This window comes from Pan troglodytes, chromosome 9, assembly GCF_028858775.2.
Source record: "Pan troglodytes isolate AG18354 chromosome 9, NHGRI_mPanTro3-v2.0_pri, whole genome shotgun sequence".
Classification (NCBI taxonomy): domain Eukaryota; kingdom Metazoa; phylum Chordata; class Mammalia; order Primates; family Hominidae; genus Pan; species Pan troglodytes.
Genome location: NC_072407.2, coordinates 34872511 through 34897183, shown reverse-complemented (window position 1 = coordinate 34897183; position 24673 = coordinate 34872511). Strand labels below are relative to the sequence as shown.

Here is a 24673-nt window from a genome sequence, read left to right as displayed (position 1 = left end):
GTTGGTCCTCTCTGACTATCCTATTCTATAGAGGGGAATATATTTTTGGATAATTTGAATTATTATTAAATTCAATCCACTCATCCCTTACTCAAAATACTGGGTGAAAAGCTGCGCTTTTTGAACTGCATCGCCCCATCACTCTTCTTGTCTTGGCTCATATTCCTGATGCATTTGCCAGATGCAAGGTGTCATCACATGCCCAGCCCTGACCCCTGCCATTCTGCCTTGTTGTGAGTTGTAGCATCTAAACAGATCTATAAACAGAGGTATTGATGGTGATTTGGAGGGCTGATGTGGACTTGGCACCTGCATTTTGGGGGAACAGGCTTTTGGCCCTCTAATAGGTGAAAGCCATACAGGCAGGTATGTAGAAACCTCTCACTTTCTTCCTGCTTGCTTTTGTTATTTTGTCTTAAAGTTTTATTCACATTTTAATGGAATTGCCTTCAAGGGTCTGGCAGCATGTTGACTAATCTTTCTAGTACCATTGACACTGTATCTCTACATGTGTTTTTATGAGTAAGTATTCAAGATAAATTGAGAGAAGTTTAATAAGGCCTCTCTAGGAAGCTTTAAAATGTATCAGTTGAAAATAAAAGACTTTTTAACCATAGAATCATAGAGCCAGTGAAGTCTTAGACCAAAATTTTCATTTTATCATTGAGGAGACTCTTTTGAAGCAAAGTTACCTGTCTGAAGTAACAAAGAGGCCAGAGCCTGGGTCTCCTCACCTTTTGTCATTCAAGTTCCTTGGTCACTAAAAAAAATTGTTTTTAGCTATTTTGAGAAGTCTAGATTTTCAATCCAGTTTTTATCATATTTAGGAATTTCTTAAATAGCGAGAAGCCTTATTCCATGAAAAAATACGGAACTACAAGGTAAGCTTCACTGGAGAGTCCTGAAGCTCCTCACTGTTTAAGCACTTTAGGGAACATTTGTATGCCCTTCTTCCCATCCCTTCTATACGAATGTCTAACAACTATCAGTGGGCAAATAATCAAACTGGGATAATAGTTTTCTCAGAAGAGTTGGTTCTTTGATACATGATCATATTGTGCCATTCCGTATTCAAATGTGGCTGTCCCTCTGTGTCTCAGCTGCTGCAAGACTGCTCCTCTCGTCTCAAAATGACCCACCCAGCTAGAGCACTGTACACCCCCAATGGAGAGCCAATTCAGTCCTGGGACGACATAGAGCGAGATATGGTCATCTGTGTGTCTATGGGACATGGTTTCAAAACCCCGAAAGGTATGCATGATAGTTTCTTTTCCATCAAGTCTTTGAAGAATTAAAGCATTCAATCTTCTCTTGGAAGAGCTTATATCCCATCACAATGATTTTTAATAATTATCCCCTCCCAAGCATTTCTACTCCATGTTATGGAAGTTAAAGTTATATATTTATGTGCTGGAACCTCGTGTTAACACTGTTTGCTCTGGAGAATTCAATCGCATTTCAGTTAATCTTGAACCTTATCCAGGGGGCTTATTTGCAGAAATACTGAGAGCCTCATTTGAAGGTATTCCCCTAGTATGAACCCTGAGGAAAGTGAAGCTCCACTAATTTCCTATTTTTCAAATTACTTAAAACTTAATGTTTTATTAATAGTAATTATGTGGTTTGCAGTTTCTTTTCTTTAGTAATAAGTAAATATTTTCTAGAGTTATTATCTTGTCTATTTGTTGGTCATTTTCTTTGATAAATGACAGAAATTGAAAAGGACATATATTTGTTATTGAATGAACTCTAGTTCTTTATCCTATATATCCTGATGAAGTTAAAGCCAGTATTTGTAGGTAGGTATATATTAGCAAAGATATAATTTTCAGGAGATTCCGAAGAACACTGTTATCACTCTAAAGGAAACTAAAAGATTAGGTAGTGAATTGCCTGGCATCCCTATGTTGGTAATAGTAGATATTTTCTTTTAAGAAGTCACCATAAAATTATTATTACTATGTTGTATGTAATGTAGGCAAACCAAAAACTTCTAAAACAGTTGCAGTTCTATCTTTACATTTAGCCCAGAAGGGACAAAAGGATAGAAATGGAGACCAAAAAGTAGGGAGACGGGATTTATTAGGATGCCTAGCACTGTTCTGAGGGAAGCCACAAATATTCCTCCTGTACCATCCTACATTATGGATGAGGTGCCAGTCCTTTTATTCTTTGTTTTCTGCTGTTCCCATCACCCATCACTGCCCTTCACCCTGGCTCTTGGTGACCCTCACTACATGGGTACTTAGAAGAACACACGAATGATGAGGTTCTTATTATCAGTAAGTATTAGTCAATAGCTTTCTGTATCCCCAAAGTTTGTAGATTATAAAATAAACATAAGCTAGGCTCCTTTTCTGAGAGTTTTCAATCTAATTAAAAATATGAACACACGTGAAATAATTACAGTACAATCGAATAGTGAGCAAACATGTGTGCAGTAGGAGGTACCTTCCCAGTCCCTTCATTATCTAGGCTTAGTCTTCCATATTCCTGGGATGGGTTTCTGTTGCCTGTACCACACCTTCCTTGCAGTATTGTGTCCGTTGAGCCTGTGTGATAAATAAAGCTAAATATGCTTCAGGCAAGCTGGCCAAAAGGGTATCCAACGACAAAGAGAGATGTCGGCTGCCTTCCCAGAAACAAGCTTGTCAACAATAAAAACTGTGACTGGAAGAGAAAAAATATTGGAAATGCAAATATTGCTCTTTCTACCATTTTCCTCCATGTTAGCTCTGTGTATCTTTGATAAAGCTATGGAGACAAATGTTCATTTTTGCATCTTCAATTCTATAAATACATAGATTACCATCGTATGAAAGTTTATTTCTTTCCTATGACAATAGGTTCCCCATGTTACCTTCATGGTGAAAGGATTAGTGGTTTCCTCCTATTGTCTCAGTTCTTTCCAATGAGCTATATATGTTCCAGGATACAGAAAATCTCTGATCGCAGAAAGTCTGATTTAGTCGTTCTTTAGAAACTTATTTTACTGTTGCCATTAAGTAAGTAATAATCATTTATTAGAAATCTAAATATTCAGAATGCTTTAAAAAATAAAAGATAGAAATGCAACTACATGCCTATACCCATTAAGGGACATTTACTTAATCATTCCACTCATGATGTTTCTGTGACCTACTGGCTTAAGTATGTAGGAAGAAAATAAAGCAGTCTGGGAGTTTCAAAAGCACTCTATGATAACTTATTTTATGCATTATAATATCAAAAAAATTTAGTATGTGAAATTCATCAAAGAATCACTTCGGGTTTTTTAAAAAATCAATTGGATTTTGCAAAACAAACCAGAAGCTATTAGAATGGCTTCTTTCACACAAACCCCTGACAAAATTAAAAGAGTGTTTTATGCCATTTGCCATAAAATCTGAACACTGTTCTCACTGCTGCTTTCTGTCTTTTCAGTGGGTGCAATTTTTAGACCAGCCCTAGGTTAGCTTCCAATTCAGGCTTTGTAATAAACCTGGAAAGAAGTCCTCTCTAGCAACTTCCATTCTCTAGCAATCCAAAGACTATTAACAATATATCTCATGTGATAAGAAGTCAAAGTTGTAATGAGAGAGCCCAGGGTGGGAGCCAAGGATTTGTGAGGGGTCTTCAAGTTTTTCATCATCCTGGACTTTTAATTATTTTCTATAACATTGACTTGTCTCTCAACTTCTTTTTTTTTTTTAAACAGAGTTAAAACAACTGATGGAGATCAGAGCAAATTATGCCAGAATCCGAAGGCAGCAGGGCCCTCAAGCCACAGACATTGTGGTGTCACCATCCACGAAGCTGCTGTCTCTGGCACATCTCCACAATTAACTCCAATCAGAACCATCGGATTTTCTGCTGAATTTTTCTGGTATAGCTATGTGCACATACTCATGTTTGTTATGACATTATGATTATTTATCTCTTTTATTTTCATGCAGTTCCCCCCTCTTTCTTTTCTGAGACAGGTTCTTGCTCTGTCGCCCAGGCTGGAGTGTAGTGGCACAATCACAGCTTACTGCAGCCTTGACCTCCCGGGGCTCACGTGATCCTCCCATCTCAGCCTCCCAAGTAAATGGGACTACAGTCATGCACCACTACACCCAGCTAATATTTATATTTTTTGTAGAGATGGGGTTTTGCCTTGTTGCCCAGGCTGGTCTTGAACTCCTGAGCTCAAGCAATCCTCCCACCTCGACATCACAAAGTGCTGGGATTGTAGGCATGAGCCACTGCACCCAGTGATCTTTTCTGAAGGTTATTACCCTCCGCATTTTACATAAAGTGACATTTGATGCCTCAAGTTTGTTCCTGAAAGGCAACAAAACTAGACAAAATAATGCCAGCAAAATAACTATCTTCGGTGGATTTTCTTCCAAGAAAAGAAGGAAACTACTAGTCATTAGTGAAATATAATTTCACAGGATCAAATAGCTTATGTAAAATACTTTTTATATATAATCGAACATTCCATCAAACATTCCATATATGGAATAGAAAATATATTCCATATAAGGAATGTTTTGATAATACAAAAAGACTCTGACCACTAAACACTAAATTTGACCCTAGCTGACATTTTCTGGCTCAGCCACGATATTTTCCAAACCTCTGTATTAAAATCCTTAATATACTGAATACAAATGAAATGGCTGGTGCCCACCAAATGCCACACAAATCAATGCTTTCTTCTTCAATTTCTCATCAGTTTCACCTGTAGTAACAGTCCAGGACCTTTTATGGGGTACAGTTAGATTCTGTTCATGAGAGTAAAGCTTGGCAATTCCCAATATCTGCCCAGTGATCAAAAGTCATAGACTGTGTCCTCAATTCAAAAACTTAGGGAAAGGATATATGCACTATTTAAAAGAAAAATTATGGAAGGTTTATTTTTTGAAAAGAAATCAAGGGAGATCCCTAGCAATCTTAGGTATTAATCCTACAGGTAGGGAAGAATTTACAAGAAGAAGACAGAACCATTAAAAAAATAGCAGTTACAAATCAGAGTTTAGTTTCTGCTTTTGGTGAAAAATTTCCAGAGAAATGCTCTTCTTCCCAGTGTTCCTCTGAAAACCACTCACAACTCTGTATGAATATAAATTGCACTCTGGCTAGGTGTGTACAGAATGGCTCAGCTGGGCTCACTTCTCAATCCTCCACTTTAATGTGATGCAGGAAGGCAGTATATCATTTCTACTGAAGGGGGCTCTTGGTAATCGCTGCAAAAGGCCTAGTATTTACTCCCAGTCTGCAAATCAGTAGGGCTGCATGAATAAATTCCTGCTGCCTCTGACACCACTAAAAGCAAAGCACATTGAGGTGAAATTTCACATGTTACATCAACAGCAATTTGCCCTTTTACAGACATTTTCTCTATGTGTTGTGTGATGTTAGAGATGTGAAGGTATTCCAATGCAGCTGTGTGCCATATAGGAGAAAAAGATTGCATGTGACTTCTGTTTTGCCTTTTCTTTTTTTTTTTTTTTTAAGCAAGAAAGTCAAAACAAGAAGGGTTAAGAAACTTGCTCTCCGTTGGAAAGGGAGCCAAGAGGACTCTTGCCAGTTGGGCCTCTCCCTAGAATGACTCAATCACAATCCTTCTATAGACAATTTTTTGTTTTCATTCCTTGAAAACAAAGACATCTCTCTAGGTGCAAAAGTACCTATCACTTTCCTGCCAGGGAAAAGTTGATTTGCTATGAAAATGGCATAATTTCACCCTGGATCAAATGTGCAAATTCTTGTGAAGTCGTCACTGTTGCATGTGAATACGCCTGAAGCGAAAATTGGTAATATCACACAACGCTGTATCAAGCATCAGGAGACATAAGGCAAAAGTCTTAACTGAACTTTTCTATTACTAGTAAATGGGATTTTAGATGTAATGTAACAGTCATCAACACATCACATTTTACCAGCAAGGCAGCGACACTTACTTTGTAGATGACAGCTAGCCCTGGGTATCTTGGTAGTTCATAGCCACTTTTAGCTTAGACTAAAAACAGCCCTGCTCTTTCCTTACTCTTGACCTTCCTCTTTGGTTGGCTGCAAGGTGGACTGGGGAACAGTTTCTCTACCTTCAGCAAGGAATATAGGATAAGACCATTGCAAATCTGTTCAGCCATCTAGGCTTTTAATAAATGCAGTAATTTCCTTTGGGAACATGTTTATCAAATTTGAATCAGCCTCATATATGTAAGTCAGATTTCAGTATTTTTCTATCAACTGAAAACAATTTATTATTAAATACTAAAGCAACCATCCCTAAGTCCATGGCCTACTCCAAAAATTTATTTCCTGCTAGTTCACAAACACCCTTAAGGTGATCCAGATGTTAATCAACAGTGTAGAAGCATTTGGGATTTTCCTCAGGAGAACTGAATTTTTCTGCCCACCTCTCTAGCTTTCGTAACCTGATTAAGTGTTAGGGTAAAGTTGCATGTTTCTAAGCAAGTAAACTAAAAGCAATATGCCTGAAAGTCTGGCAGTCTTTCTGAGAATAACTAACAGTATTTATAAATAAGAAGCATTTTATCTGGATGCTTATGTCGGCTTTGTAAAACAGGATATATTAGTAATGATTCAAAATGCAAAGGTAGCTTTGAAGGGCAATAACCCTAAATCTCGGTTTTTTTCCTTGATTGTTTATCATAACGAAATATTGTTTTTCTAATTAAGAAAACAAAGCAACAATCAAACAAATGACAGCAGAAGGATAAATATAAATATATTCTCTTTTGTCAGAGACTCACTTAGAAATTGTGGCTCGTGGCTGTTGAAGCATTTGTGAGCTAACCTTCAATAATAGCCCAGGTGTGCTGAGTGCCATTGAGAGATTTGTGATTCACCATGGCAGCATTTTTTTTTTTTTTTGCATCATTTGGAAGCGAATGATCAAAACACACAAATCTGCGTTATTCTAGTACATCACAAAATCAGATGCAAATGTCCCCAGTTACGGGAAATTTAGACTCAGTGGTGATTCTCAGTTGTTTCTGTTGAACCGCTGGTTCTGCTTCCCTCCTGGCTTTGAAAATATCTCAACCCCGCGTCCCCTCTACGAGGCTAGGTAAGTAGAAAGAAAGAGTAACAGTTTTGTTCTCGACACAGTAAATTAGAATTCTGCATAAATGGCATGGTTTGGGGCTGTGTGGCCATAAGCAACTACAAAGCAAGATCAATGAAGACCACTCAGGAGAAAGCTGATGAAAATAAATGGACTGACCGTGTAACCGTAGGTATTCAGTGGGTGCCTGCTGGCAGCTATAGCATTTTCTAATTCTACGAGTCTGGAATATGAAACTACTATCAATAGGCTGTCACCCTGTACCAAATGTATAAATAGAAATATATGAGAGAGGAAATACATATGCCCATAGTGCAACTGGGTTGAAGGAGAGAGGAAGAAAGGAGATGAGAAATTCTATATCTATGGCAAGTAAAATGGTGATTCTGAATTGGATGTGCTATTGCTCATTGTCTGTGGTATCCCTCTGTGGGCTTGCAGGCAGATACAATTTATTATTAAATACTGATAATAAATAAGTATTTATTATTAAATTCAGTCAAGCTGTTGGACCTATCAGGTCCTAGCTTGTCAGTCCTAGAGCAGTAATTTCAATGTAGGAAACTGATATTAGGGTTTTAGCTCAGGTGCACATGCTCAGGAATGTCAGCTGTGTGAGACCAACTGAGGCAGTTCGGTGGTCATCTCTGGTGCCACCACTGGAAGCTGTGTTTTAAAGGAAATTTCCTGAAGGGCACTGTCCTTTACTCAGTGACTATGCTGGAGAGAGGTGGAGGAGAGGAGGGAACTTCCCAGGGCTCCTAGGTTAGTGCCTCTAAAAATCTAAAATCTGATTATATCTCTGTTCTCATTTCCATTACTTTTTCTCCCTCTTCCCTCCTCCCTCTTCCTCCCTGCCTCTTGGCCTTTTCCTGTCTTCCTGGCTTTTCTCCTCTAAGAGTCTTTAAATCCCATCTTTCATTTAAAAAGAAAAAACTGTTTCCTGGAACAATTTGTGTATTGGCAAGAGATACTTCCTTAATATGATTCTCAAATTTGAGTGTGCACAAGAAACACCTGGTGTGCTAGATAAAATACAGATTTCCAGGCTTGGTCCCAGCACTGGTTATAATCTCTATGCCTAAGGTATAAGGAATCTGCATTTTAACAGGCACCTGGGAAGAAGCGCGTCGTGACCACAGTGTAAGAAACTTTGCCAAGAGTTTTAGGCCTGCCAGGGACAGCGCTGTTTATTATCAGCAGGGCATGGCCCAAGTGGTAAGTACCAGTTTTAAGAACAAAGCCTGTATTCAGGGGCTATGAAGACAATGAAACATTTGCTTTGTATGTGAGTGTTTGAGTCTAAGTAGCCTCATGTTTTCTCATCACAGTTCCCTTAAGAAATGATGGAAATGTTCTTGAGTCAGATATAACCACCCAGAGATTTTAACTAGGACCCAGACATTGGAAGGCTAAACAAGTGAGTTTGAGGTGCTGAAGCTTCCCATGTTCATTAAGCTGCCTTCAGTGCTGATAAAATCTTGCTATTTTAAAGGTCACAGGAATAATATCAGTGCTGTGGTACATATATCAGGGAGCGGAGTACTTTTGAGGGTGGGGAAAATAACCAGCTTCCTGGAGTTTTCTTATACATTTTTATATGTACAAAGAAGGAGAGCTTTGGAACAAGGAGAGGATTTCTATTTTCCATCATTGCTCTTTCTCCTGTGAAGGAGCTACTTGAACCTCTCTTTTCTGTTTGCCCTAAGTCTAGTTAGCAAGGAAGTGTGAGCACCTGCATCCCTGGCAGGCTCACCCAAGAGTGTGAAAATCCACAGGACGTTATTTCAGTTCGGTAACAAATTCTCTTAGAAAAATGAATTTTCAAGATAGTTCTCTTGCCAGACCAATGAAATCCATATAGCTTGAGAGACAGACACTTTCCTTGGAAGACAGACACTTTCCTTGGAAAACAGAGAATACAAAGAAAATTAGTTTTTCTAACACTTAATTCATGTATATACCAGTTTGTTCTCTCTCTCTCTCTCTCTCTATATATATATATATATACACACACACACACATTTTTATATATTTATACATTTTTATATACAAATATAAAAGTTTAAATTTTTCCTTGCGTCTTGTTTAGTGTAGTCATTTTGATAGGATAAATCCTATTGTGGATTTTGATTTTTATTACTCTATCTTCTACTACCCCACCCTCTAAGCTAGCCCAGCTAACAGCTTTCCCAATGTTAAAACTGTGCGTGTGTATATATATGCAGAAGATAGAGAGAGAGAGAGAGACAGAGAGAGAGAGACCAGCTTGTATATACATGGTATATGCATGAATATATATATATATACATGAAAAAAATATATATATTTATACATATATGTATATATTCAGGCAGTCACTGCACTCACTGTTCTAGGTGCTGGGCATGCAAAGGTGAATGTGACAGATGTGATCCCTGTCCCCGTGGGGCTCATGCTGTGTGCTGGGGAGGAGAGGCATTTAGAAGTTAAATACCCAAATAAAATAATTATGTGCAATAAATAGTTACACATTGTGTTAAGTCTTATGAAGGAAACCAAGTTCAGTTAGAGAATTACTGGAGGGGAGGTAGGGGTGACATACTTAATGAATGGCATGTTTAAAGCCTTATATAAGAAAGTGAGTTAAGCTAAAAGACAAGAATGAATCAGCCATTGCAAATGGAAAGAAGCAGAATGAGGGTTGTCGTAGGGAACAGAGTACCAGGCAGAGGTGAGAATCAGGAAAGAGCGTGGCATGCTCAAGTTACCAAAGGAAGGTCCAAAGTAGCCACTGTCCAACAGAAAGATCACAGGAGCCACATGAGTAATTTGAAATTTTCTAGTAGCCACATTTTTAGAAAAGTTAAATGTGTGAAATACATTTTCATACCATATTTTATTCAACTCAATATATCCAAAGTATTAGCATTTCAACATATCATCAATGTAAAATTATTGAGGCATATTTCTTTGTTACTGTTCTAAGGTCTCCATATCCTGTGTGTATTTTACACTTACAGCACATCTCAATTCAGACTAGCTGTATTTCAAGTACTTCATGGCTACTTTTCTTAAAAGAACTAATTCACACAAAAAAACCAAAACAACAACAACAACAAAATGGCACTAGGACTGTTCTAGTTGCTGGGCATGCAAAGGTGCATGCAATAGTTATGACTGCTTGGATAGGCCTAGAATGTTGGACTAACAGGCACAAGATGAGCTTGAAGGGGCATGCATGGGCCTGATTATGAGGGCCTTGTACGTAGTGCTAAGGAGTTGGGAGATTATATATGTATATAAGTGCACTTTATATATATAACTTGAACAAGCTTAATGTAATACACAATGTCTAGTCCAACATTCACATTAGTTCTTACTGGCTTCCCACTGCAATGTATATATATGTATGTGTGTGTGTATGTATATATGTGTATATATATGTGTGTATATATATGTGTATATATATGTATATGTGTGTCTAAGTGTACTTAATACACTAAGTGTACTCATGTTTTATCACTATAATTCCCTTAGAAATAATGGAAATGTTATTGAGTCAGAACTAACCACCCAGAGATTATAACTAGGACCCAGACATTGGAAGGCGAAACAAGTGGGTTTGAGGTACTGAAGCTCTCCATGTTAATTAAACTACCTTCAGTGCTGATAAAATCTTGCTATTTTAAAGGTCACAGAAATAATATCAGTGCTTGATATATATATCAAGCTGGAATAATATCAGTGCTATATAAAAAGATAGATAGAGAGGGAGATAGATAGATAGATAGTGCAGTGGGAAGCCAGTAAAGAGAACAAATGTGAGTGTTGGACTAGACATTGTGTATTAAGTTAGGCTTGTTCAAGTTACAAGTTACAGAGACTCACTCAGTTTACCTCTGGTGATGGAGGTTTGTTGGGAGGATTAACAAGGAAGAGAGGAAGCACAGGAAAGCCCAGCAAACAGGCTTCGTGGTGGCCTCTGTTCAAGACGCATGCCTGTCTGGGTCCCAGTGGCCACCCCGGTAGTCTGCCATTCCTGCTCTTGACTTCCCTGTTTCTCTGTGCTTCTTGGTCCTCATGTGAATTTTCTACTTATCCAAGGGTTCTTCTGTTGTACACTAAGATATGGCACCTACCTACTCATGGCTTCTGTTGCTTAATGGCTTCTGTTTATATTTTTTCCTGCCTTCTCTTTATATTTATTTTGGCTTCAGGGTCACTGTACCATCTGAACTACTTTCTTTGTGTCTTCTAACAGAAGGTTGAATGGATGGCTTCTACTCATTCCTTTAGATTAGGATGTCAGGGACACATGATGCAAAGCACAGTTTCCCTACGTAAGGAACAGTGTGGACTGATCTTTCCTCAGGAAGCTGTGGACATGGCATTGTTAGTATAGACATGTATTTCTGCCATTGTTTTGGTTCTTTTCTCCCTTCACTACTGAGGAATGAAATTAGCAATAGAATCAGCTAGGCTGTCACTATTCCTAATCAGTCAGTGAGAGGCTTGCCCTTGGGTATACACTTAAAACTGACTTTGGTGGGGTGACCTTGATGTTATTTTCTAAGCAGCTGACACAAAATTGAGGTTAGAATCTGTGACTTTGATTACAATATCAGGATGAATACCATTTGAGATCTTAAGTAACACTTCTGAACATAATCAAGTCTGTCTAAAAAAGTGGATGTTGCAGAGACTGGCAAAACTCAAGACACTCTGATTGGCATTCAGGAAATTTTTTCAAATCAATTCCAGTGTCAAACCCTTTTTGTCAGACCTTTCCTTGCCTCTCGTTTAATGTAGTCATTTTGATAGGATAAATCCCATTGTGAATTTTTATTTTTATGACTTTCTTTCCTACTACCTCACTCTCAAAGGCCAGACTTGCCAACAGCTTTCCTAATGTTAAAATATGAGTTGTGTTCACTGGGTGTGACAGTGGTCTGCTGTGTTTTGAGTTGGAAATACTCGTTATTCTCTAGGACACCCATGGAGCAGTGTTATCCATTAGATAACACCCAGCTCCCATGGGAAGGTTGATAAGGGCCACATCTATACATTTAACCAAAGCTGTGTCTTCAAGAGGCTTCTCAGGGAGTTTTCACCAGCAATACAGGCACTGCAGCAACAGCACACACCAGGGTCAACAGGACTCTGCCTCACTCAGGAAATGACTTGATGGCAGAGGTTGATTTCCATTTGCACAAACATACAACTGTTAATATGAGTAAAATGGGATGCATTTATAGGATTTTGTAAGTACTTCAAAGTTCTTTACTTACCCTATCTGACTTCAGACCACTGCCATCACTCACTGATATAATAACACTAATTTTCCAACTAGTCACTGCACACACCCCCACCCCCAGAGCCTTGCTTCTATCGAATTCTTTGTCAATGTTGTAGCCAGAATGATCTTTCTAGAATAAGAATCATATCATGTCACTTCCTCGCTTAAAGAGCTTAAGTGGCCCTCTGTTGCCATCAAAATGAAGGACAAACTCCCTCCCCTGTGCCCAAAGGCCTTTGGAATCCGGAGGTCCCCTGGCTCTGAAGTCTGGGTTCTCAGCCCTTTGTTCACAGAGTTCTGCACTCCACCCATGCTAAACTTTCCCCCATTCCCCAAGATTGTATATTCTCTCTTACTTCCATGATTTTGCACATTTTCTTCCTGCAGCTTTCTCATGTCATTTTATATGACTGTGTGGGGAACTTCCTTCCATGTGCTCCCCCTGTACCTGTTGCTCACCCTTGTAGGACTTACCACTGTGGACATGCCCTTTCTCTCACTGGTCTGCAAACTCCATGAAAGTAGGGTGTTCAGAATTGTGTTCCCAGTGCCTGAATAGCCCTTACTACATAGCAGGCGTTCATGAATATTTGTTGGATGAATGTGAGATTTAGGGTAACTTGTTGGTTTAAAAAGTTTTATTTTTGTTCCTTTTTAGCCATGCATTGAAATATCTGCTTTTCAAATGTAAGTACTACACTGAATCAGAGTTTAGCTTTTTGTAGAACTTTCTTCTCACATGCATTATGTCAATCCATAGAACATCACATTGCCTTCTTATAAAACAAATCTGCACCTGTTGATAAGACAGTACAGACTGACTAAATTCCCTTTACCAAAAGGCAAACCAAAGCAATGTTGACTAGGAATCCTACTTTGCCAACTGTACCTTTCAAAACACTCCAACAGCCTGAAAGAGTGGAAAACACTTTTCTTCCATCAGAGACCAGACAGACCCCCTGTTGCAGGCAGCCTGGCTTAGAAGGGAAGACTTGTCACCCCCTTTCACAAGCGTGATGATTTGTGGCTGAGAAGGGAGAGGCTGCTCTCTGAACCACATGCTCCCTGGTGCAGGCAGGCTAAGGAAAGATGAATGGCATTATAAGACAGACATCTGAATGTTTCGTATTAAATTAGTCCCACAGAGCACCCAGAATTCTCATTCCATAAATCACAAAGTAAAGTAAACTCACTCCCAGGTTAGATTGCTGTGACTTTGGCCTGGGGTGTCATAGATAATCTGAGAACAGTTAAACATTTGTCTGAAATAGTAATAATTTTGAGCATATTTACTCAGCGGCATAGAGGTGACCCAGACTGATCTCTGCTGCCAGAAACAGCATGTAAATGGGAGTCAGCCAATTTAGAAGATTTCCAAACAAGAGTCACTGCTTCTCACATCCTCTGTCTACTCTGAAACTGCCATGAGCTCTTTCAGGAGCTCCTGGGTGCTGCAGGCCCAGATGAGCAAACTTCACCCTCTCTATAGAGCAGGTATGGGCTAGGCATGGTGGCTCACGCCTGTAATCCTAGCACTTTGGGAGGCCGAGGTGGGTGGATCACCTGAGGTCAGGAGTTCAAGACCAGCCTGGCCAACATGGTGAAACCCCATCTCTACTAAAAATACAAAAATTAACCACGTGTGGTGGTGGGCACTTGTAATCCCAGCTACTTGAGAGGCTGAGGCAGGAGAATCTCTGGAACCCGGGAGGCGGAGGCTGCAGTGAGCCGAGATCACACCACTACACTCCAGCCTGGGCAACAGAGTAAGACTCCATATCAAAAAAAAAAAAAAAAAGCAGGTATGAAAGAGCATGGATGCACCCCTCCCCCTCTACTAAATTGTAGTTATAGCACCATTTTGAAATCCACCTTCACCTTGTCTTGGTGTAAGAATCAGAGTTAGGAAGCATCTTGATTCCACTAAAGCCACATTTCTCTTCAATGACAAAGGCTTATTCTGAGACTATTTTACATATCTTTGGATCTATTCTGGTTCTTCCATTCTTGAGCTGACATTGTGGGTATTCAGGACACTAATTAGAATGGAAGGAATATTGGGCTGGGACTCATGAGATCATCCAACTTGATGCTGACTGGCCGAGGGACCATATAAGCTGCTACATCCTCTTCTAGAAAATGAAAAGAGCAGATTCCTCTAAAGTTGCACCCAGCTTTAAAAGTCTGATTCTAATTCAGTGATATGATTAGGAAGATATGATTTTATTTTTTCCTCTCTCTCTCTTCCAGCTGATTCCTGGAAGTTCATCTGCTTAGTAGGTCCTTTCTACAGGTGCTCACCAGGATCTGCATACGGGGTCACCTTCACCTTCAGAAGCCCAATTTAAATCTCACCAGAACAACAGAGGGAGGTCATAGCATGACTTTGTGGTAGCCAAGGTCTGGAGGTCACTCCTTCCAGGGAAAGATTCCTGGACTTGGAGACAAAGGCCTGGCTTGAGTCTTACCTTCCTGCAGTCTTGGGAAAGTTTCTTGGTATAAGACTCAAATGAGATCATCAACACAGGAAGAGAAGGGCACTAACATTTTTAGAGTGTCTACCTGTACCGGGCACCATAATGGACTTTCACATAAATGTTGTCTGTCTCATTCAGTATTCACAACCACCCTACGAAGTAGATATTTCTTCTACTACTTTTACATTTTACAGATGGGAAAGCTGGGCTTTCAAGAAGTGAAATATCTTTGCTAAAGGCACCAGCCAATAAGTGGCAGAACTGGGATTTATACCCAAATCTGCCTAACCTCAAAGCCTGCTTTTTCCATTTAGGTTCCCTAGAAACCCCTTGTAAGTTTTCAGTGCAATAGAAATGTTAGATGTGGTCTTGGTAATTCTGAAAATGAGTTCACTAGATGCCTTGAAGTGATCATTTTTATGGTTTAGTTGCCGCTTATTTGGATGACTTTCCTGATGACAACTGAGTTAGGCAAGGTAAGCTACATTTGGATGCCCAACCCAAGGTGTGAGAACAGAAATCTATTTCTCACATTTCTGGAGGCTGGGAAGTCCAAGATCACAATCAAGGCACTGGTGTATGGTGAGGGTCTTCTTACTGCTTCCCCACAGGGCAGAAAGTGGAAGGGCAAGAGAAAGCAAACCCACTCCCACATGCCCTTTTTATAGCAGCATTAATCCATTTATGAGGGTAAATCCCTCATGACCCAAATACCTCTCAAAATGCCCCACTTCCCAACGTTGTTGCACTGGGGAGTCAGTTTACAGAACATGACTTTTGGAAGTCATATTCAGACCACAGTAGGTGCCATAATTAAGTACCACAAGAGGGGTAGCTTAAACAACAAAAGTGTATTGTCTCACAGTTCTGAAGGCTGGAAGTCCAAGATCAAAGTGTTGGCAGCACTGATTCCTTCTGAGGGCTATGAGGAAGAATCTGTGCCATTCCTCTCCTTAGTTTCTGATGATTTGCTGGTGCTGTGGACTGAAAATTTGTGTCCCTCCAAAATTCATATGTTGAAACCCAATCCTCAATGTAATAGTAGTAAGAGCTGGGACCCTTAGGGGCTAATTAAGTCATGAGGGCAGTAGCCTCATGAATGGAATTAGTGCCCTTATAAAATAAGCCCAAGAGAGCTGCCATGCCTCTTCCACTATGTGGGGACACAGCAAGAAGGCACCATTGGAACCAGGCACCATATGAAACAGGAAGCAAGCCCTCACTAGACACCAAATCTGCTGACACCTTGATCATAGACTTCCCAGCCTCCAGAACAGTGAGAAATAAATTTGTATTTTTTCTAAGCTACCCAGTCTATGTTATTTCATGATAGAAACCCGAACAGACTAAGAACAGCTGGCAATCTTGTGACATTTCTTGGGTTGTAGAAGCATCACCTCAATCCCTGCCTTCATATTTATGTGACATTCTTCCTGTGTCCTTGGGTCCAAATTTTCCCATTGTTGTAAGGACACCAGTGATACTGGATTAGGGGCCCACCCTAGTCTAGTGTGACTTCATCTTACCTAATTACATCTGCAATGATCTTATTTCCAAATAAGATCACATCCTGAGGTGCTGGGGGTTAGGATTTTGACATGTGAATTTTGGGGGAATGCAATTCAACCCATAATAATCAGTAACAAAAATCCCCAAACCTCACCCACACAAGCCTTCTTCATAGCACAAGTGCCCTACCATTAAAGATTGCAACATTCTTTCTTGATGACATGCCTCTCTCTTTTATGTCTTTCTTGTTCCTTACTAACACTGATGTCTGATATTAATGGAAAAACCATTAAAAAAAAACTATTATCCTATGAGGTAAATTGAATGCACTCAACTGTAAAAGGAAGACTTATCGATCAATTTTAGTTAAACCTTGCTTGTCTGACACTTTGCTGCTAAGGAATGTGTTTTTATTGCCTGGCCAGATAGTTCAGATTTCCGGTCAGTCTTAGTAAAGACCCCTTTTATAACGTTGATAAAATTTTATCACAGAGCTATGAAAACAAAATTAGATTTCATAACTCACATCAGGCCTTGAAGGGGATGCCTCTATAAATTTTACAAACCCTATCAAGTTTAATGCACCTATTCTGATAATTTTTTCAATAGCAAATTCTACTGAACTTCATATATACTATGTGTGTATATAAATGTGTGTATGTGTGTGCGTGTGTTCATGTATATACATATATATAGATTTGTTTCTCTCTCTACCTTACAGGAAAGAAAACTTTCTTTACCCACTTATAAACAGAAGACTGTGACAAGAAGGCCAATTATTTCCATCACTGAAGACTCTAAATTTGGCAAATCTTCTAAATAACAAGTCCTGCATAGTTTATTAAAAAAAAATTAGTCGTAAAATTTATCCTTCAAAAATCTGCATTTTAAATAAACTCTGACAGTGATTTCTCAAGACTGTAAAGATATTAGTCTGAGAATGCAACTCTAACAGACTGCTCTGGGCATCTTTTCTCTTTGCCTTGGCCAGACCTCTCAGAATTGAGTTAGCGTGTGACTCCATTTGCACAGTGGGACAGATGAGTACAACTGAAATAAAAAGTGGAGGCCTCTGCAAAAAATAAAAAATAAAAAAAAAACTTATCTTTCAAAATAACTCAGTTTTTTCAATGGGCCTATTTTGAAGAATGAACATTGAAAAATGAGACAATATATCCATAAATTCATAGTATGACATACCATAATTGAGAGCATTGTTAGCCATAGACATTTTGTATGCCAGTGAAATCTGTATACATTCTCTAAATTTTTCCAGTTTATCGTGTGGCTTATTGGAAAAAAAAAGCATATATATTGAATGCATGTTTTGTCTCCCCAACTAAATGATAAGTGCCTAGAGGGCAGGAAGACCCTTGGTTTTATTTACTTGGGACAGAGCTCTACCCACAAGGGCTCACTGATAAAACTCATCAGTCCCAGCCCACAGCAACGTGATGGGGACATGAGGTTCAGTTCTTCTACTCTTGGCCTGAGCCGCAAACCAAAATTACAACAGTACAATGGGAATAGAGGATCTGCTTTATAGAATTTCCTTTCAGTCAGCTGCTCAGAAACTACAATCCTCAGAGTGAAATTAAATGGAGTTATACTGGGATAGTCCTCTCTGCTTTTCAGAGGCAAGAAACACTTCTCGAAATTGTGCAAATGAAAGAAATGTCATGGTATAAACTAGACATCTTATATCCTTAAAATATATCTTTGATGATTATACATATTGGTTTCAAATCCCAAGTTTGAAGAAACATCCAAAAGTTATGTGAAATTACTTACAGATGAATTGACAACATTTGAGACTTCGACAGACAATCATGAAGCAGTTCTCAAGTTGATTTGGTTTATATAGCTCTTTAAGAATCTTTTGGAAAGCCATAATCTCACAAAATACACATATGCAATTTTTTTTTTTTTTTGAGATGGAGTCTCACTCTGTTGCCCAGTCTGGAGTTCAGTGGCGTGATCTCAGCTCACTACAAGCTCCCCTTCCCAGGTTCAAGCAATTCTCCTGTCTCAGCCTCCTGAGTAGCTGGGACTACAGGCGCCTGCCACCACACCCAGCTAACTTTTGTATTTTTAGTAGAGATGGGGTTTCACCTTGTTGGTCAGGCTGGTCTCAAACTCCTGACCTCGGGTGATCCACTCGCCTCTGCCTCCCAAAGTGCTGGGATTACAGGCGTGAGCCACCACACCCAGCCCAAAAAATGTTTGTTCACAGAACTGTGGATGTTTGTCACAGAACTTTCCAAATAAAGAAGTTCTGATAAAAGAGAAGATATTTCTCATTTCCATAATCTTTAAGGTGTGGGGGATACGTAATCTGGACTTCTCAAATGGATGATTTCTAAATACGCGTCAGATGAAGTGATTCTAACTTTCTCTGTAGTAATATCTTATTTTGTTTTATTCAAAAACAATAAACCATGTAGATTTATTAGCATGTGTGGGTGTGATTTTTGCATCTAGGAATCTTTAGTGGGAAAAGAGAAGGAAATATCAACTTCCTCAAACTGCGTTGTTAATTTTGGTCATTCCTTGGAGAAAACCCTTATTACCTGGAAGGAAAAAAGCTAATTAAGTTGACATGTCTCACAATCACAAATCCATTTTGCTGGCTCCTGTTACAGGCAGAAGGAATACATACTGCTTTCCTTTTGTCTGTCAGGAGAATAATAGGGAACACTGACAGGCCTGGCAGTTGGGGATTGAAACTCAGCAGAGGAGTGGCCTGTAAACGCACAGAGCCTACCTGGAAATCCCTGCTGTTTGGCCATGGAAAAATGGGGCACCTTGGGTTGGAACCCCCAGCTATTTCCACTGCTACACTTTTAGTGCATTTATCTCTTATCTAAGATGGTGATGTTGCCAAGCGTTCAGATGACTTTCCAATGATTTTATTCCCAAGTCATGTTACAACTGTACTTCTGTTAATTTAGTCACTGTTTACTGTAGTTTTAGTTATAAATCCTGCAAAAAGTGTCTTCTGACTCCTTTTAAGGTATTTAGAAACCTCCTTAAAGCTATTAAATTTTGATATGTAAAAACATATTGGATTATGAATTAATGTCAGTGTCATTGGCTAAATTATCAGATTATTAAGAGCACTAGACTAGGATCCTGAAGATGCCCTTCAAGACCGCTATCCACTGTTTTGTTTCCAGAGCCCAGCATGGTGCCTGGGACACAGTAGGTGCTCGTTAAACCTTTGTTGAGTATCAAATGTAGAGTTGAGTTTCAACTGTAGCTTGATTCTCACCACCCATGGGACATATCTATTTTCTTATCTGTGGAATGAGAATAGTAATATTTCCCTTCAGCCCCAAAAAGTTATTTTTATCATCAGATAAAATGAAGCATGGAAAAGCACTTTTTCTGTGTTTTTAATGAAAGTAGTAGTCTTCAAAATTAGGCATATGTACTGTAGAGGAAGAAAAATAACTTTCTCTCAACCCTTCTGAGTTCTTAGCTGGGACAGACCACTAACAAAAGACAGACTAACAAGAGAAACACAAACAGAAGTTTATTAATGTGTATATCCCATTTATATATGGGAGGTGCCCAGGAAATGACGAATTCTCAAAGAGGTGGTCTAAGTTTCAGGCTTAAATCCCATCCTTAACTAAAACAAAGAAAGAAGGGTGTGAGGAAGACCAGTTAAAAGGAAATGGCCAGTGTTCTCAGGAGGAGAAGTCTTGCCCAGTAGGTAAGAGCACAGGTGTGAAAGCTAATGAAGGTTAGCTAGGAAACTACCATCTATGGATCAGACATTATGCTAGTACTTTAGATGCATTGACCTGTTTAATCCACACAACTGTTATTAGCTCCACTTTGCATATCTGGAAACTGAGGCCCTGATGTTAAGTAAATTTGCCTCAACTCATGGCTAAGAAAGGGGTTAGAGAAGTATGAGACTAACAGCGTGGACACTAAACCCCTACACTAACCATGGCCCATTTGTTTATTCCAGAAGTGTTTATTGAGCACCTACCATATGCTACATACTTACTGTATCAAGTTCATTTTGACATTAGCAGATAATATGTCAAGAGAAAGGAAAGTTCATAGAAGAGAAAACAAAAGGAGAAGGTGAATGCAAAGTGCACCCTACTTGTTCCTTTGATTGAACTCAGGAGAAACAACACTTTTTTTTTTTTTTTTTTTTTTTTTTTTTTTTTTTTTGCTACCACTCTCTGAGCTTCTGGAATCTCTCCGTCTGCTCTCTGTTTGAACTTCAGCAAATATAAAACTTATATTTTCTCTGCTCCTGGAGCTTTCAGAATCCCAAAACATTTGGTTTAGATTAAATCCGTTGACTGAGGCATTATAATTCGGCTTCAACACAGATGATTCCATCAAGCATCGCCGTATCTAACCGAACTGCTTATTACAGTAACAGAGTACACTAGTCAGGGGGCAAGGGCAGGGCCAGGGGGAGAAGGTCATTCAGGTTTAGCAGCCACATGTACACAGCAGGGTGGTGTCCTTTTAGAATCGAGAGGAATGGATTCATAAAATCCAATCGGGAGCATGTGTGTGCATTTATACGAGCCTTTTTTTTTTTTTGCCTGAATCTAAATTATAGAGATTTTAATAGCTCCAGTAATTAGACAAGTATGCAGTCAACCCCATTATGTTCCTGTGTAATATCACACTCCCTAGGGCCTACCTTTTCTGCTTGCTGGGCTCCCTGCATGGGCCCCCTTCCCCCTTATTTTCTACCATAGGGAAGCAGTTTTCTTTTCAAAGAGCTTACTGTTCACATTGTTTTTATCCCCTCAATCCGGAGGTTGGATTTGCTTTCTCAGGGGTTTCACCATTGCATTGGCTAGTTATGTAAGAAAAGGACAGAGCAGGCTCTTGCAGTTCATTTGCATCCCCACAGTGCCTAGTGCACGCGCTGGGAGCATGGTGGATGTGTTAACTTGAGAAGAGACTTCGCACAATGCCCGGTGCGGTGTAGATATTTCAAAATTGTTTACAACTCTACCGGTGCGGTGTAGATATTTCAAAATTGTTTACAACTCAAAACACTTGATGATCAGATTATTGACCTTAAAGGGAGCAGAAGCACATTATTCACTATCTTAAATTAGGAAATCTTTTGTAGAAAACTGCCTTTCTAGCTTCCTGATTGCCTCTCATTAGTTTTTCTCTCTAGTATTTTGTAACTTTCTATTATCCATAGTAATATTTCACTTCGTCAGCAGAGATAATCACCCTGCAGGTGCTGAGGGCTATATCTTGAGATATGTTGGCCATTTTGAATTTTTTTATATTGCTGTTTCTTCTAGAACTAAAAAAAAAAAAAAAAAAAAAAAAAAAAAAAAAAAAAAAAACTTTGGATGATTTAAAATTAAGGGCAGGATGGGCTGTATTAGTAAAATTATGCAGTTCATCCAATTAAGAGATTGACTTTTCCCATCTACGTATCCCATACATATTTTCTTAGGGGCTGTCAGAAAGCAGCTTTGGTGCCATTTACTTTTTGTGATTTTTTCATGAAGATATTCTCAAGAATAATTGTAAAAAGATGTGTGGAGTTTAGTTTCCTGAGGTCAGCTTTTCCTATGCAGTCTTTCCCCACCAAAAGGAAAATAACAATCTATAATAAATTAACTATATTTCCTTCACAAGGATCTGAATGTTGTCCCCTAGAAAGCAATTCTAGAAGTCTATGAAGCTGGCCTCCACACTATCTAGAAACAAAAACAAAAACAATCCCCAAAATAACATAAAATCAAATGTTTAAATCATCCTTGGAATTGAGTTAGTTGTCATTGGCAAACTGATACTCTCTTTTCTCTAGGAAGTGGTGACGGCAACAGTGGTGGGGCAATGGTACTGAGGCTTGGAAGTCAGTGATGTTTCCTAAGACTGTTGTCTAAAAATATTTTCTACCAACGGAGTAAAGGGATAACGAGCTGGGATATTTTTGAAGGATACTCACAATTTGCAACACAAATAAAATCTAGTTTTAAAATATGTGTGTTTTTTCAGCTCTAATGACTGAAAATGTTAAACTAAATATTTTGCTTAAACAAGTAAAGATGAAGGGGTTAGGTGAGCAAATTAGAATGCAGAAGCTGCCTCTGCTGCCAGTTTTCCCTGGAAGAGAATGGCTAATTCATATGCGATGTATTCTTGTCTCTCCTTGGGAGAAAGAAAGGCTGCCCTGGGAGGAGCCCGGCTGTTCAGCATTTTGCTGCTGGTCAGGATTGATTCCAGATGTGGGAGGTAAATGCTAGAAAGAGTTTGGAAAATGGAGTGGAAATGAAAAATCCCTCAGGCCATTTGAGTGCTGATGACAGATGAGGTAGATATTTTCAGGTAACTAATGAACTTGCTGGGAGCTTGGAGAGTGCTTAGCCCAATAGATATTTAACAGGCAGGAAAGACCCAGCTGAAATACATGGCTGCTCCCATGCACTGTGCACCCAAAACAGGGGGAAACGGGGAGTCCCAAGGGTAACACATAAATATCGAAAGCTAAGACACAGCCAGCTACTCTGTAAATAAGCTGAATTTGCCTTTTCCTGAAGCTAATTCACAATTTATGCATGGGTTTTTTTTCAATTTCTCATTATTTGATTTATCATGACTATTTCATCGTTCGAAGAAATATTTTTAAAAATGTTCCCCATGTGTAAGTCAGTCAGGCTGAAGAAGAGACAGAACAGCACAGTAGTTATAAGCAGAGTTTCTGGAGTGACTGACTCAGACATGGGTTCAAATATTGGCTCTGCCACTTTCTACCTCAATCTTGAGCAAGTCACTCTCAGCCTCAGTTTCTTTATTTATAAAATGAGTAAAATCTTAATATTTATTTTGGATGAGTTGTGAGAATTAAGTGAGATGTTCTATGTAAAGCACTTAGCTCAACAGTCAATTAATGCTCAATAAATATAAAGCTAACATCATAATTTTTGTTATTTCAGGAATGGAGTTTGGGCCAGGAGGTGATACACCATCTCAGCATGAAAACAATTTAATCTTTTTAGTAGTAGAGATTTTATGATTTATGAGCCATTCATATCATTAACAAGTGCTGCTATTTTCAACTTTAATATTGGTATTTCAGAGTTCTTGGTTGCAAGCAACAGAAATCTATAATTTACAACAAAAGCAACGAGGAGATTACATGAAGCGAAAGAGGGGGCTCACAGAATTGAAGGGATGCTGGAGAACAAGAAGCTGAAGGTAGGAAACAGAGCAGGAGACACAGAAATCTATGGTACCTGGGGCAGACCGGCAGGTAGGTGAATAACTTCCTATTATTTACCTTGGTTCCAGACCAGTAGCCCAACATTCAAGGTCTCAGGAGAGAAGATCGTGCCTGACTGACCAGGCTCCGTTCACAAGCTCAAATCCTGGCTGAGAGGACAGGGAGAGGAAAGATATGTAGAAGATGAGCCCCCAGCATTAATCTCTCACCTCAGTTACAGACACAAGGAGAAACTGGGATACTATAAAGAAGGAAAACGTATGCTGGTAGCCAAAATTCATAAACATCCATCATTACTGATCCAATATTCTATAATGCTTTCCACAGATTTTTGCTTTCTTCTAAGCACATGCTCTTGGGTATAATGATCATGTTGCTCAAGTCACACTCCCAAGTTCTAAGAGCTGAAAAAGACTTAAAGGCAACTACCAGTTTCTCTTGCTTGACTTAGAAAGGGAAAGCAGTGCCTAGACTCCATCTCCAACCGGGTAACAATGGTCTGAGGAGAAAGACTATCTACACACACACACACTGAAAGGGCCAGAAAGGTAAAGCCAGCATTGCCACATACAGTGGTGCAGATTGAGAAGGCAAGAGGGAACTGAAATTCAGTGTTCATTCCTCTCATAATGCCTCTGCCCAGAGGAAGAAACTTCTTTTTATAATTTTCACAAGGACACCCCCACATTGTCAAGCCCTGAACACATGATGTTACATCAGCTCAGAAGGGGTGCCATTTTTGAAGTTGGACAAAGTTACTTTATGGGCTAGTGGTGGCCCTTGCTAAATCCCACACTCCCCAGAAGGGAGGGAGAAAACAAATGAAACAGGGATGGCTGTCTCCCTCCATTTCTTCCTTTTGGCATTTTTTTATTGTCTTTTTCTTCTTCTTTCTCCTTGAATCAGAAAATCTCAACATTGAAGGAGCCTTGGACAACCACTTAATCCTATATTCATTGAATAGTTGAACTGTATCCGCCCGGCGTAATACCCATGGCAACTGGTCTTCCACATGTAAGCATCTCCATGGACAGGAAATTTGCCACCTTACCACATAGCCCTTCTCCCTTCTGATAGTTCTGAGGAAAATTCTTTCTTACATCGACCTGAGG

General features: G+C 39.3%; 1 protein-coding gene across 10 annotated transcripts in view; it reads left to right on the top strand.

Annotated features, from left to right (window-relative positions):
* DCDC1 (doublecortin domain containing 1) overlaps positions 1-18779 on the top strand; it is a 490806-nt gene extending 472027 nt beyond the window's left edge. For 6 of the 10 annotated variants that reach the window (XM_016920606.3, XM_063783960.1, XM_016920607.4 and 3 more), the window contains 3 exons: positions 1101-1251; positions 3698-3865; positions 17046-17274. In XM_016920606.3, the coding sequence (XP_016776095.1) occupies positions 1101-1251; positions 3698-3825 (279 nt within the window). In that variant the 3' untranslated portion in view covers positions 3826-3865; positions 17046-17274. Of the gene's footprint in view, positions 1-1100; positions 1252-3697; positions 3867-17045 lie in introns of those variants that run through there. The other 4 variants (XM_009460183.4, XM_016920610.3, XM_016920609.3 and 1 more) reach the window with 3 other exon arrangements.
* Positions 18780-24673: the final 5894 nt, after the last annotated feature.